Consider the following 16,450-nt stretch of genomic DNA (forward strand, 5'->3'; position numbering starts at 1 on the left):
TTTAGGGTTAGGGTAAAAAAACTAGAGTTTTTTAAAAAGGTGTTCAAATAGTTTGTTCACTAAAAAATAGTTTTTCAAAATCTTTCGAAAATTCGTTCTTTCTTTCAAAAAAATGGTTTTTCGTTTTTCGTTTTTAAAAACGATCATTTCTTCATTTCTCTGAACGATCCATCAAATTCGTCCATCGTTCGTTTATAAACGACACCCTTTTCCACAAAACCTTTCGTTCGTTCCAAAAAAAAAACATGCCAATCTTTATAAATCAGAGGTGAATCCTGTCATTGGCGGATTTTAAACCAAAAGATTTCCCGATTTAAACCTTTAAGCCCGTCATTAAGTTTGTCAACTGAGTTTACTCGCTGAATTTTGTTTCCTTTTAAACATTTATTCAAGGAAATGGATCCTCAGAAATCAATAATCCAGAAACAAGTTTGATCAACGCAATAAGGAAAATATCTAAAAATAAAAGTATAGACTCCAGGTATACTTATATTCAGACTTTAAGTATGCTTATATTCAGACTCAATATATACTTATGTACAGACTCCAGATATACTTATGTACAGACTCCAGATATACTCATGTGCAGACAAGCTATAAAAAGAATTGTACCACTGCGTTCAGCATGTAAAAAAGACCAAACACAGTTAAATAGATACTTTTGATGAAAAATGTTCTTTTCACAAAAAAATGTTTTGTTATAGTGTACATCTCTGTATTCAATATAGAAAGTGTTTTAGATTTCAAAATATGAACTGCAACTTTCAGGCTTTAAAGAATACAGAAAGGTGCATTTTTTGACCGAAACCTCTCATAGAAATGAATAATCTATTTATTCTTCTTTTCTTTATTTGTAAACACTCCCTTTAATTAACAATATTTGAGGTGTTACTGGACTTCCAGAGGATATCTGTACTCTTACTCTTCTTGACTTTTCCGTGTACTGTTCCTTTAAATCTTCAGATACAATCCTAGAAACCATCTTAAACTTTGGATATGGTAAGTTAAAGGAACTGTTGGCGTTTCACAACGATACCCTTTGAATCTTGTTCTGAGTAACAGTCCGGACGATAGCGTAGTTTCCAAAGAGCTTGGTAATATAAAGAGGAGGCATTGGGATTTATACGCAAAACCAGACGCCTCAATTGGTTTAATTGAGAAGCCACAGAATGTCGTCTGCACCAATACTGTTACCAATGACGTAATGTACAAGTGTACACTATTCGGATACGTTCCTAATGCATTAGCTTCTACTACTGGACCATCTTTGGTAGTTTCTAACTTGAAAAAATCTGTTCGTTTCCATCCTTGTCTCTGTTGCATACATATCTAAGCTGCTTTAACAGAGAAATCAAAATTGAAATAAACAATATTCAGTTAGAGAAATGAAGATATATCATTCATCAATTGTTTTGACACAAAGGTTGAAAGGGTATCGTTGTTGATTGGACATGTTACTTAATTTTATTATTACATATATTGGGATGTTATTTTCTTATAAAAATAGTTTAAAGTTATTTTCAATGGTGTTTCGTAAAGGTGACGTATACAAAACTAATTAATTTTAAAAGTCTTTTTACAGAAATAAGAAAATTAAAAAGTTAGAAATTCTGCAAAATAAACATTTAACCCCTTAAAGGGAGGGACCGGCTATGTAATATATTTCAACTCGGGGTTTCATTCGCAATTGCGCAAAAATAGCGCAACACTTAATCTGTTGCTGGCTAAATTATCTGGACCAAAGTTAAAAATTTAAATCTTAAATTGCATCATGCATGACACAACAAAATCGTATTGGTAGGACAACAAACTATTTTTATTGCCTCTGAGTCTGTTGTGATAGATATAAAAAATAATACAAATGTTGTGTACAAACTTACCGCATGTATAACAATAGTTGTGCATTTTGTTTTATTAACGTATAAACATATTTTCTATTATTATTCAAATAAATTTTAAACAGAATTTTGCCAAACTTTTCTGAAATTTAATAAAAAGTTTTTGCGCATGGAATTATTGAGAAGGGATGATCTGCAGAAGAAACTTGTATAAAATTATTTTAAAACCCGGAGGAAAATGTAACAACAATTCTACGGATCACTAGTCTGCACTCTCGGTTCAAATATATTACCCAGCCGGTCTCTCCCTTTAACTTTTTTGTTGTAGCTGAGGATCCTGGTTTTGAGGAAATACTGAAGATGAAAGAATTCTTTTTCAGCGCAGAAATATATTCAGCTCTTATCAGGTTAGCCCTGGCTGTATCTTTATAAAGTAGTAATCTCTGTTTGTTTGCATGTTCATAACCACGATAATGCAGTTCGCTTGGTTTGAAAAATCTAAGTTAAACTGACAGAGATGGGCATCGTTTTTTGTAAACAAACGAAATTTTTCATAAACGATGGTATAGTTCTGAAAAAAAATAAAACTATAGTTTTTAAAAACGAACGAAAAAAAACAACATTTTAATTCGTTAACGATCGTTTATGGGTCAGTCAGGCCGTTAATGAAAATTTTTAAATCTTTCTATCGGACGAACTTGAAAAAAGCTATATTTATTTTGATAAAGGAACGAATTTTTGAAACAAACTTTTGAAAAAAAAAAATTTTGCTGAACAAACGATTTTTACACAAGTTTTGAAAAATGATAGGTTTCAGAACTGGTTTAGAAAAAAATGATATTTTTTTTTGTAGAAAACAGGATATCTTAGAATTCATTTGGAACAATTCAATAGAAGCAGAGGACAGAGATATTAGGAATGATAATTCAATTTTAAATTTTTTTCAGTCCTAACATTTTTTTATTTAAAAAAAAACATGATTTTACCGGAAATATAAAGAATTTCCCTCTGATTTTATGCTATTAAAAACCCAAATTGTCAAAATCTAAACAAAATTATTTGGTGAAAAAGCACAAAAAAATGTGGAAATGCTAGAACTAGGGGTATGATTTATTATTTTGATTAAATTAAATTAAAATTGAATCTGATTATCCAGTTTGAACCTGAAAAATCTCCAAACCAAAGACGGTAGAAATGACATGAAATTGATCAACTCTATGGTGGAGCATGAAAAATATGAACTTTTTCAACATCCGTCCACTCAAACTTTCGTTGCACTGAAGTGGCAATTTTTGCAAAAATATTTGCACTTCAATCTCATACCCGCAGTTCTTTTTGCAATAGTTTTGACACTGGCTGTTATTCTAGAGCTAAACTATCACCAAAATCTAGATTACTTAGGAATGCAATATTTTAAGTCCTTTTTAAAAAATGAAAAGCCCTTATTAACGTTTTTTTAAATGATTAATTAAGGACCCTCCAATTAAAGATGTTTTTTTTCCTTTTTAAAAATTGATTATTATGTTATTACTATTACTTAATTTTTGTTACTTTTGTCTCAAAAAGTTGTGAATTTAGAAAAAAGAAATTTCATTTAATTTGTATCTTTTTAAGTAAAAAAACGACGACATCTTCCTCACTGTTGTTCGTTAAAGGGTGTTACTGTTCGGGTACCACGTTGTGAAATCGGGCATGTAAAAATTAACTAAAGGGGAAAATGGCGTTTGGGCAAAATACTAAAATTAAAGATTGCATAATTTCAGAGAATAACCAGCCTGTTACAGACTATTTAATAACTATTTTTTGTATTTTATTTTACCTTCCAAATCTATTTCAAATGATCTCCTTTGTTTGTATCTCAGCCAAAAAATCCCAACTCAAATGTACAGTTTTGGGACCCTGTTTTATTGTGGACATTCTTCAAGTGATCTTTCTAATTTTGTACCTGAGCACAAATCTTGAATCTGCGCTGATGCCACACACTCATTTTGCCGGCATTGTCGTCTTCATTGCCTGGTTGAGAGTTGCATTCAAATTGGAAGATTTTCCGAGGAACAGTGTTGTTATCCAAATGTGCATGGCTTCCATGATGGTAAGTGCTGTCAGATATTCATTTTTATCACACAAATATTAAAATTTTGCTCAATAAACATTATTTTACCTTTACATTTTTGTAATTCTATCATTTTTTAGGATGTGGCAAGACTTTTGGTTGTAGTTTCTCCATTATTTTTAGGAAAGCATTTCGCATCAGCTAATTCTAGACAAAATTTTAAAAACTGATTTACAATTAAAATATTTAAATTCAAATGATGTAAATGGTATACTTTAAGGATTCGTTTTCTCCTTTCATGCTCTCATTGGTGGCCAACAGATGGCGTTCCCTTCGAATGCAGTTGACCCGTCAACTGCTCAAGAAAATGTTGATCTTTCTTTCACTCAAGAAGATCAAACCATCACTGGACACAGTTCAACAAAGAAAAGAGGGGCTTTTGAGAGCCCCATAGATAGTCTTTTCAAGACATTTAGCTTAGTGATCGGAGAAATGGATTTTGATGTTTATTTTAAAGAGAATCAAATCAAAACACAAGGAAAATATCATTCATATAATTAGCAATAGCAATCGTAATAAACAACTATTGTTGTTGGCCTAAAAGTTAACAACCCTTAAAAGTTTGAGACAATAGTTAATTTAGAAACAAAATCAAAAAGGTTTGGAACGAAACTATTTGGAAAAAGCAAACGTGGATCAAACAATTCAGAGGAAAGCTTTCTTTTTAATAAAGGGGATGGTGGAGTTGGCATGATTGATGTAGGGGGGGGGGGGCGTTCCCCCCTTTGTTTTTGGTTCAAATCTTCCATTTTTTGGCTGCACGCCTAATTAGTGTTCGAAATTCCTAAAATAAAACCAGTTTGATTTTTAATGACCTCTAATGACCTCACATGAGGTCATTTGAGATCATTAGAAGGGCAAACACTGTATTTGTTGCTACTACTGTATTCCCTGGGTTCCAAGCTTTCGTTTGATAAGCATAAAGCCATAGTTAAAACATTTTCATTTTTGGAGGTCATTTGGGTCATTAGAGGTCGTTAGAGGTCAGTAGAACGTCAAACACTGGATTCGTTGCTGCAACTGTATTCCTAGGGTTCCTAGCTTTCGTTTGATATGCATTAAGCCATAGCTAAAACATTTTCATTTTTGGAGGTCATTTAGGTCATTAGAGGTCGTAAGAGGTCATTAGAAGGTCAAACACTGGATTTCTTGCTGCTACTGTATTCCCTGGGTTCCTATCTTTCGTTTGATATGCATTAAGCTACAGTTGAAATATTTTCAATTTGTGGAGGTCATTAGAGGTCATTAGAGGTCATTAGAGGTCATTAAAATTCAATTTGATTTTATTTTAGGAATTTCGAACACTGATTAGGCGTGCAGCAAAAAAATTGGAAGATTTTAACCAAAAATGAAGGCAGGCCCTCTCCCCCCTACATCAAACATGCCAACCCCACCATCGCCTTTTTCACAAGAAATTCTCAAGAATTTTTCTGAAAATTCTCAGGTCTTGGTCACCAATTTTACAGATTTTTGGAAAACTGAATAAGAGACTTAGTTCCAATAAATTTCTCAGAATTTGTCACCTTTTTTAGTAAATGCCATTAAAATAGTTTGATATCAATTTTAGGAACAACTCAGATTCTTTATACTTTCTTCACTTTAATCTTTTCATTAGGTAAGATTGTTTTTTTACTAAGAAGAATAAAGGAATTTGTAATTTTAACTGTAATTTTTAATGACTCAGAACAAATCGAAACTTCTGTATTTAAAATTTGTTCAAAATTATTCCTGGAATATAGCTTAAACCATACATTGAAACAAATGTGGATAACGAATTCAGACAATGTGGAATGAGCGCTATCTAACAATTCAAAAGTTTTGACCAAAAGTTTAAAGTGATTTAGAAAATTTCTTGATTCTTTTATCTTAAAATACATTAATAACTTTTAATAAATTCACTCCATTTAACGTTTAACTGCAATACATTTTACAAATAGCTTCAATCTGTGGAGTAATTCCTGGAATTTTTTTCGTGCATTTTAAGTAAAAAAATTGGTAGATTTTGTGAATTTGTGTCATATTGTTTAGGCATGGTGTCCCTTGTAACGGGGCTTGTAGTTCAGAATGTCAGAGAAATTAGTGAAACCTACCAAGAAAGAAAGGTACTTTTTGATTTAATAATTACAATTTAAACTGTAACATGTAATGAATAATTTAGATTGTTTTATAATCTCATTCCCAGACAGCCCAATTTTGACCATTGCATATGAATAGTATAATAATTGATAATAATGAGTAATAATTACCTTATAGAGTATACTTTCAGAAATAAATCATCTTTATTACTTATTTACAAAATTCAAGAATATTCAGGGCGAAATGCTTAAAATCTAAAAGCTAAATGTCAAAAAAAATATTAGAGGGGGTAAGACAAACATCTCAAACCCGCCCCAGGATTTTTTATTCAGATATCAGCAGGCTGGGCCAACCTTTGCGGTCCTGGTTTGGACTGTACCGCCAATTTACAATTAATAAAGCGGTAGACCTGTGTGCAGAACCTTACATCTATCATTTAAAAATACATATACAGGAATAAAGTCTTTGTCATAAACTCAACTTTTCTAATCCATATATATTTGCAACAAGTGTAGGTGTTAACATTTGATATTTCAAACTTAGACTTTTTGATCTGACAGAATTCATAATTTGAAATATCAAAGGTTTACGACATCGGACTGCTAAGATATGAAAATTAGAAAATCAAAGTTTGTGGCAAAAGATCAGAAAGATTTGATTTTTTTTAAGTTAAAACTTAAATTTTTTTTTTAGTTTCTGAAGAAGCTTGAGAACTGCACAAAGATGGAGGAAATCTTGAATTTTTACAAAAATATATTCAGGAAAAAAAAACATTTATCACAAAATATACAAAAATTATAAATTGAAATATTGGAAAACAAACTCTGTTAGATCAAATAGTCTAAGTTTAAAATATCAAAGGTTTACAACATCAGAGATGGAATTTAAAGAATTTGAGCCGCGGTTTAAATCCGCCAAAACCCGGTTTAAATCAAGCGTCGGTTTAAATCTTGAAACATTTGATACAATTTTAAGTGGAACCAAACATATTTAAACCGCGGCTAAAATTTAAACCGCCGCTCAAATTCTTTAAATTCGGCCACAGGTTGCAAAAATATAAAGACCAGAATATTAGAGTTTTTGGCAAAAACTGAATTCATTTCGATGTTGAATTAGTTTCTAAATCAAATGTTTTTTGATATTGTAGTTTCTCAGTTTTCAAACAGAAGATCGAACATTTTTCTCTTTCTAAAAATGTGTTTAAAACTGTCAGGAAACTAAATTTACAATTACTTTACTGAGCCAAACACTTAATGAACCCCAGTTTCATGAATGGGGTCAGCCAGTTTTGTAGTTACTGCAATATTTTTGGCAAGAAATATTTTCTCATGCGGTTTTTCACATTCTCTTTTTGTTCTCTGATTTCCAAAATTAAAATCTATGCAATAGTTTAGACCCTAAAAAGAAAAAGGTGTAATTTTAAGTGACCCTACATTTTTAGAGTATCATGTCCGCAATTCACATCAGTACCCTTTAAACCTTTGACTGATTAAGGATAATGGAATTATCCTTATTTATTTAAAGGGAGTGTTTGCGAAAAAAGAAAGAGGGTATAAGCTTACGGTGATAAATAATCGCTTCTGATCGCTACTAATCTTACTTCTATCTGTTGCGTATATAAGGAGAAAATTGTTAAAAACAAACGTCTCATACCGAAGAACAAAGCGTTCATACAAATTAAGGAAGTTATTCCAACTTCCTTAATTTGCATGAACGACTTGGATCGCAAAAAAATCAAATTAATATCAAACAAATGATTTAGATATTAAATCCTATAGTCATCGATTATTTTTCGACGCATTTGTATAAAGTTGATATTTCATAATATTTTTTATTTTGTGTTTTTAAAATTAATATTTCGCTTACAACTTGTTTTCTTGACTGGTGCATTCCCGGAAATTATGGAAAATGTCGTCTTCATTATCAAAATCCTCGAAACAGGAATGAATGTTTTCAAAAGTCACTCTCAGATCATAGAAAGTAAAAAATATTATGAAATATTAACTATATACGAATGCGTCGAAAAATAATCGATGACTATAAATTGTAATATCTGAATGCATTGTTTGGAATTAAATTGATTTTGTTCTGATCCGAGTCGTATGTTGCAACTTTCTGAATTTGTATGGACACTGGGTTCTTCGGTATTAGTCGTTTTTAACAATTTTCTCATTATAGACGCAATAGATATAAGAAAGATTAGTAGCGATCAAAAGCGATTATTTACCGCCGTAAGCCTATGCCCCCTTTCATTTTTTGCGAACACTCCCTTTAAGAAACGCTTTTTATTTCTAAAATTTCTTTGTTGTCAAACTGCTTTAGAGATAGCATTATATAGATTAAGATTGTATGTAAATAGGTTGCAGAAAAAATATCTACATTTGAATTTAGAAAATCGCATTAGACATAGAATATTTGGGATTTTCGCGGAAAACATGGAACGTCAACTGATTTGAGTTCACATTGTAGACAAGCGTACACATAATTTTAGAGGTAAACACACTGAGTGAATCGTGAGTAAATGGTTAAAAGGGTACTGTTGTAAATCGGATATACCTCTCCTTGCAGGGACGGTAACTTAAACTTACACTTACAGTACCTTAAAGGGACTGATGATGTAATTTAAAGAGACCCTCCATTTATATGTAGAGGCCTGAAGAGTATTGACAATATCACCTTTCTAAGATTTGTCTCAGAAAGCATGAATTAGATATCCTTGTTTTTATTTCATTAAACTGTTTATTTCCATTCGCGTATTCTCTGCGAAAGTGACTTGCACATGTCTTGCTTTTACGAAGCAATGGAGAAATTGTCTGAATTAAACATTTTTCAAGTCAGGAAACGACAGTACCGTTGTAAATTGGGCATATGGAGGTTCACTTAAAAAATACGCGCATTAAAAAACTATTAATTATAACTAGCCTTATAGGGCGCTTCGCGCCCACCTTCTAAATTAATTGTGAACATGTTCTTTTTGTGTACATCGTAAAATTTCATGAATGGGGTCAGCCAGTTTTGTAGTTACTGCAATATTTTTGGCAAGAAATATTTTCACATTCTCTTTTTGTTCTCTGATTTAATTAAATTAAAATCTATGCAATAGTTTAGACCCTAAAAAGAAAAAGGTGTAATTTTAAGTGACCCTACATTGAGTATCATGTCCGCAATTCACATCAGTACCCTTTAAACCTTTGACTGATCAAGGATAATGGAATTATCCTTATTTATTTAAAGGGAGTGTTTGCGAAAAAAGAAAGAGGGTATAGGCTTACGGTGATAAATAATCGCTTCTGATCGCTACTAATCTTACTTCTATCTGTTGCGTATATATGGAGAAAATTGTTAAAAACAAACGTCTCATACCGAAGAACAAAGCGTTCATACAAATTAAGGAAGTTATTCTAACTTCCTTAATTTGCATGAACGACTTGGATCGTAAAAAAATCAAATTAATATCAAACAAATGATTTAGATATTAAATCCTATAGTCATCGAGTGGATCAAGCATTAATCCCAATATCCACCATTCAAAAGTTCCCAGCTCAGGTTATGCGTAAATTGGAAACAAATATTGAAATTTTGTTGCTTACCAGGCTGAAGTATAAAATTGACAATGGAGCCCTTGTAAATATTTTGAAAAGCAGGTAAACTTATCTAAAAGATAAAAAAATAATGTTTTATTTTTTAAATAGTCACAGAAATATGAATATATGTATAGGCACTATACTTCATCTTTTATTTGATACTTTGTAAACTGTCTGATACTGTGTTTTGTACTTGAAAACATTTCACTGTATTTCCACCTGCCAGACCAAACTTCCTCGTAATTATTTGAAAAAAACAGTTTAACTTCCTTGCGGGATCATTTATTTCTCTAAAAGGAAGTTCCATCCATGTTTACATACAGTACATGATTTACTGCACAAAGTACGGAGCCTAGCTTTACTATACGAGTTCAATTGACCCTACAGTACATGATTTACTGCATTAAGTACGGGGCCTAGCTTTACTATACGAGTTCAATTGGCCCTACAGTACACGATTTACTGCATGAAGTACGGAGCCTAGCTTTACTATACGAGTTCAATTGACCCTACCGTACACGATTTACTGCATGAAGTACGGAGCCTAGCTTTACTATACGAGTTCAATTGACCCTACAGTACACGATTTACTGCATGAAGTACGGAGCCTAGCTTTACTATACGAGTTCAATTGGCCCTACAGTACACGATTTACTGCATGAAGTACTGAGCCTAGCTTTACTATACGAGATCAATTGACCCTACTATAAGAACAAAACTTTTCCTTTCAATTGTATAAGAATGTTAACTTCATGATGTTTATCGTGCACTAAATGTGAACATACGCTGATATTCCTTAAAGTAAAAACATCCCACAAGGGAGTTAGTTAAACTGCCTCTTTTAAAATCAGAATACTTATGAGAAAGTTTGGTTTTGGCTGGAGGAAATACAGTGTTGATATAAATGAAAATAATGCCTATACATTGCGCTCAAGCCAAACGTTTTTAATTTTTTTTTCCTAACATTCTCTATTATTCCCCTTTATTAGACTGAACAAGCGGGCTGACATGGTGGACGTGTTGGAAGTAAATGAAGACAGTGAAATTAAAGAGACAGGTAACGAAATTAAAGAGATAGTTAACGAAATTAAAGAGACAGGTACCAAAATTAAAGAGACAAGTAAAAAAATTAAAGAGACAAGTAACAAAATATAAGACACAGTTAAATAAAATTAAAGAGACAGGTAACGAAATTAAAGAGACAGGTTGCGAACATAAATATATATATGATATAAATTAAGTTTTTAAACAGCATGAATACACAAAAACATTTAGGAGAATTCAACAATTAAAAAAGCTTCTCTTTGATTACTTGTAAACTTATAATTCGAAAAAAAGCTTGTTAACATTCAAAACTTAAATAAAACAGTCGTCTTTGTTGCAGTGATATAATCGCTTACCGCCGTATGGGTATTCTATTAAACCAATATTTTTCTTTCTTTTTCCTGTTTCTTTATTGCAAAAAGATGCATTGCTAAAAATGACTTAAAGGGACTGTAAGCGTAATGTCAAGTGACCCTCCATGTAAAGATGACACTGCCCGAATTACAACGATACCCTTGAAACCTTAATCTGACCAAAAATGTGGAAGATATCCTCGTTTTATTTACTCTAAAAGTGTTTATGTCTGTGAGTTACTCTATACGCACTGCGCAAGTCACTTTCACTCAGAAACTGCAAATTAATATTAACAGTTTAAAGAAACAAAAACATTGATATCTAATTCATACTTTATCAGACAAAGATTTCAAGGTACCGTTGTAAATCGGACATTGTCACCTTTACAGGCCACTTGAAATTACGCTTACAGTCGATTTAAAGAGGTCAGTTTATTGTCGTCTTCATTATTCTTGTTTTTAAATTAGACTCGAACCTTAAATAAGAATAGTGTTAAACTTAAATAAATAAAACAAATGAATATTAACAGCTTAAAGAAACAAAAACATTGATATCTAATTCAGTCTTGATCAGACAAAGATTTCAAGGTACCGTTGTAAATCGGACATTTTTACCGTTACAGGCGACTTGAAATTACGCTTACAGTCCCTTTAAAGAGGTCAGTTTATTGTCGTCTTCATTATTCTTGTTTTTAAATTAGACTCGAACCTTAAATAAGAATAGTGTTAAACTTAAATAAATAAATAAACAGAGAATAAAAATTCGAGGACTAACATTCATATTTAAAAATAAGCATAATGGTAAAATCACATTTATGTCTTTAGTTCATTTTTATTTACATTTCATATTTTTATTCAGCTACAAAGCACAAAATAATTCAAAAAAAATCACAATTTACTATGTAGTTTGGGCCCGCCTAACCGGAGTAGGTTGTTTTAATTGTTTGGCCCATTATTAGCATATAACTCAGTGTACACTGTACAATGTACATTATACCTTTTAAACATAATAATGATTATAAATGAGGAAAAGGTAAGGAGGTGGTGAAGAGGTATCGGGATTGGGAGGGTACTCAGCGGAAGGGTTTAAGAACTACAGGGTGAAGAAGATAGTAAAGACTAAGTTTATCCACAATAGACACAGTTTTTTACAGATATAACTTGTTTATCTATCTAAATTGGTTTATAGAGAACCCGTTCAAATTTATATGTTTTTGTTCTGTTTGTTTCAGCTAAAGAATTGAACATATCATGGAGAGAAATTGCCTGGTTTTCATAAAATTATTTATGTATAAAAATTAAAACACCTAATGGATATGGATCATCAAGATTAATAAATTCTAATCTGAAAAATAAACTTCAACGCTGTAAACAAGAGTATAGAGTCAAAACAATAAAAAAACGGACTGAACATTACTTTTAATTTAATCATTTTTAAACGTCGCTTGGTACTTTGTAAAGTTGTAATCATAATATGTAACTTAGCAAAACGTCCTGAAACGTTTTAAATATTTTTCATACATCTGTAACAAATTCTACATTTCTACTTCAGTTTTAACCTTCCTTCAACTTTGTACAATATACATGTTTTTGTGTACATTGTACATTTTTTTATCGGGGGGGGTCAGGTTATGCGTAAATTGGAAACAAATATTNTTCGTGTTCCTGATTCAGTTTATCAGAAAGCTCTGATAATCCTACAGGAATTTAAATCAATCAATAAATCTACTTTAATACTTTTCAATGATTTCATGATATATTCATGTCCAACCAAACTATCTCTTTAGGTTTTAAACAACTGTCATTTTTGCCATAATATATTTCGACAACATCATCATATGTAAAATGGAGAACATATTAAAAATGAATAATCAAAATATAGTTAACATAATTTTAGAAAGAAAAACAAAAGTTAAATGCAAACGATATAAAGCTGTACAAATCAGGAAAAATAATGGCCTCTTTGTGAGGATTTTTATAATGTTGTTATTCAATCAAGGCCAATAATGGCCATAATTGATTAAAATACGACAATGATAAAAATTAGGCATTGGTTATAAAACTCTACAGAATGGATCTGAATACGATATAAAATGTATCTAATATGGACAAAATTTATCTAAAATGATCTAAATTGATCATAATGAACTAAATTAATCAAAATGGACAAAATTAATCAAAATAAACAATTCATCTAAAATTAACAAAATTGATCTAAAACTGACAAAATTGATCAATTTGGAAATATTTCTTCTAAAATGGACGAAATTGTTAAAAAAGGACATTGGACATAATTTATCCAAAATTGGCGAAATTGTTCAAATGGACAAAATTGATCCAAATGGACACAATTGATCCAAATGGACATAAATTGATCCAAATGTACATAATTGATCTAAAATGGACAAAACTTATCTAAAATGGACAAAATTGATCTAAAATTGACAAAGTTGATTTAAATGAATAGATGAGACAAGAGTCAGAACAGCTACAAGCTCAGGCTGAAGAGATAGCTGCGGATCAACGCACAGGTTCACTTTTTAGAGAAATCTATACTTATATTTATCTTGTCTGTTGGATAGTTTGTATCTAATAAATGACAAAACAGCTGATCTCATCGAACACCTTTTTTGTAGGTCTCAACTAACCTTAGGAAATGTTTATGGTCAGTCTAAATTCAAAAGCCTCTAAAAAGTTTAGAACTTTTTTCTCATTTTGTAAATCCTCTAATATGAAAAACAAGAAAATTCGCGAAATTGTTCCTTGTAGTTAAATTATTGTAAAATGTATGAGGAAAAAAGAACCTATCGCGTTGATGTTTTAAAAGGGAGTGAACGCGAAAAATTAAATGGGGTATAGACTAATTTTACTCTTATCTGTTGCGGAGAAAATGTTTCAAAACAACCCATACAAATTCACAGAGTTGCATTATTTCACTTAGACCTTAAATAATTCAATCATTCAGATATATAAACCTATTACCTATAAATATCAAATTCAATTTGATGTATATAAAGTTGATAATTCATAATATATATATATATATTTTTTATATATACAGAAAATGTACTTTAAAAGACGATTTTTGGCCACAAGGTGTCTCTATCATAGAGCGAAATCCCTGAAATTCCGAGAGCAGAGACACCTAGCGGGCAAATAAATTTTGTTCTAATTGTACATCCTATGGCCTACATCTTCGGTATGAGTTGTGTTTAACCATTTTCTCCTTTGACATTGATATCGAATTCAATTCGATATCAGCCAATACTCCCTTTAATTTTTCTTGAACCCGCCTTTCAGGGAATGTTCTTAAAAAATTCTTAAAAATAAAATCAAATGCAAAATTGTTACAGAAGATGATTACACAAGTCTATACTGGAAAGAAAAATCTTCAGAGGAAAATGAGTACGAGCAAGTGGACCCCTCTGCTTCAGGTGAAAACCCGGTTCTGTGACCTCATTCTTTGTTCAACCAATAGATATTTACATGATATCATACTTTGTTCAAGCAATAGGAATAGTAGGTTTATAAGACGTCATACTTTTTTAACCAATAGGAATAGTAGGTTTATAAGACGCCATACTTTGTTTAACCAAAAGGAATAGTATAGGTTTATATGAAGTCATATTTTGTTTAACCAATAGGAATACTAGGTTTATATTAAGTCATACTTTGTTTAACCAATAGGAATAGTAGGTTTATATGACGTCATGCTATGTTAAACCAATAGGAATAGTTTGTTTATAAGACGTCAAACTTTGTTTAACCAATAGGAATAGTAGGTTTATATGAACTCATACTTGTTTGTTCGAGCAGTAGAAACAGTAGGTTTAAAGAGCGTCAAAATTTGTTCGATCAATATGACGTAATACTAATGTTTAATCAATTTATATGAACTCATAATTGTAATTAAAGCAATAGGAACAGTAGGTTTATAGGGCGTCATAATTTGCAGTTCGATCAATATGACGTCATACTATGTTTAATCAATAGAAATAAAAGTGTTTATTCATTTTTGATCGAGCGAAGCTTTCAAGGGTACCCTTGGGATTCTTACATGCCATTCTATAAATGGAGAGACACTTAAAGTTAAATTTACATTCCATTTGAGGGAAAAAGAGAATAAGTGATCAAAAACATAAAAAAAATTTTAGATTGAACAAAATTAAATGAGGTTTACTAAAATGTTTCACGTTACAAGATTAAGATAAATTGTCCTTTATAGTTTCTATTTCTATTTGTGCAAATACAGATTAATAATTTAAAGTGAGAATTTTAACTTTAAATTTAGAAAAAAATTATTATTCAACATCACAAAATAACCACAAAATTGGTCGTCAATAAATGTTTATTTAGGGATTCATAACATGAAGGAGTCTTTGCTACAGGTAATGAAAGTTCTTTGAAAATTTAAATATTTTAAATCTTAAAAAGATGTGATACAGTGTAACCCATAAAACTATAGAAAAGAAAAACGACATTCAAACAATTTAATGTTTATTTGATGTTGTTATGGAGCAAATAGTTCAACCACCAATTTTTTAAGTAAAAAGCACAATTGTCCTTTGCAAGTTTTTTTCATTCTCTTTTCTTTTTAAAATCATAAATTGAGTCTAAAAGTCGTCTTCCTATTCCACAGTTTTGTGGGCCTCACTGTAAGTAAGGATATTTTTTTTTGAATGTTTTAATCATGTTTTCATCTTGTAGGAGTTAAAAAGAGATATTGCTCGGTTCATAAAAGGGGATAAACTCTACACCCAGCCTGTAAAAAGGTAAAATATTGATTTTCAGTAATTAGTGTTAAACTTTAGAATTTAAGAATTAGCACTATATCTTGCAATCTATGCACACTGGTCATCTTTAATTAAAATCTCGGTTCAACTATTCTCTTCGCTATTCATTAATTTTGAACGATCAGAACTTTACATTTAAACATTTAAACATTTAAACATTTAAACTTTTTAACATTTAAACATTTAAATATTTATGCCTTTAAACATTTAAACATTTTAACATTTAAACATTTAAACTTTTAAACTTTTAAACATTGAAACATTTAAATATGTATGCCTTTAAACATTTAAACATTAAAATAGTTATGCCTTTAAACATTTAAATATTTATGTCTTTAAACATTTAAACATTTAAACATTTAAATATTTATGCCTTTAAAGATTTAAACATTTAAACATTTAAACATTGAAACAATGAAACATATAAACATTGAAACATTGAAACATTTAAACATAAAAACATTTAAACATTTAAACATTTAAACATTTAACTATTTAAACATTTTTTCTAAAAATATTTTTGTAAGACGAGGCAAAACGGTCAATGTTCGTCCTGGTCTTGCCCTTGGGGTCATCACACTTCAGGTACAATTTAATGATCATCATCAGCATCATCATTATTATCATCATCATCATCATCATCTTCTTC

General features: G+C 30.7%; 2 protein-coding genes across 2 annotated transcripts in view; both read left to right on the top strand.

Moving 5' to 3' along the window:
* The first annotated feature begins 703 nt into the window (after window positions 1–703).
* Window positions 704–12,112, top strand: LOC111704116 (transient receptor potential cation channel subfamily A member 1). Its single transcript, XM_023476253.1, has 14 exons — window positions 704–999; window positions 2,167–2,245; window positions 2,692–2,754; window positions 2,995–3,239; window positions 3,602–3,930; window positions 4,032–4,074; window positions 4,172–4,429; window positions 5,519–5,566; window positions 5,980–6,053; window positions 6,721–6,788; window positions 7,175–7,240; window positions 9,621–9,671; window positions 10,601–10,668; window positions 12,042–12,112. Exons 2-14 carry the CDS (start codon window positions 2,199–2,201, stop codon window positions 12,110–12,112), a joined length of 1,431 nt encoding a protein of 476 aa, XP_023332021.1. The 5' UTR covers window positions 704–999; window positions 2,167–2,198.
* A 556-nt stretch (window positions 12,113–12,668) lies between these two features.
* Window positions 12,669–16,450, top strand: part of LOC111704117 (uncharacterized) — a 6,836-nt gene continuing 3,054 nt past the window's right edge. Inside the window, exons 1-6 of the mRNA XM_023476254.1 lie at window positions 12,669–12,711; window positions 13,476–13,539; window positions 14,362–14,442; window positions 15,365–15,396; window positions 15,716–15,780; window positions 16,329–16,409. Of these exons, the coding sequence (XP_023332022.1) occupies window positions 13,476–13,539; window positions 14,362–14,442; window positions 15,365–15,396; window positions 15,716–15,780; window positions 16,329–16,409 (323 nt within the window). The 5' untranslated portion in view covers window positions 12,669–12,711. The remainder of the gene's footprint in view (window positions 12,712–13,475; window positions 13,540–14,361; window positions 14,443–15,364; window positions 15,397–15,715; window positions 15,781–16,328; window positions 16,410–16,450) is intronic.

The sequence above is a fragment of the Eurytemora carolleeae genome, unplaced genomic scaffold (genome assembly GCF_000591075.1).
Source record: "Eurytemora carolleeae unplaced genomic scaffold, Eaff_2.0 scaffold554, whole genome shotgun sequence".
Classification (NCBI taxonomy): Eukaryota; Metazoa; Arthropoda; class Copepoda; order Calanoida; family Temoridae; genus Eurytemora; species Eurytemora carolleeae.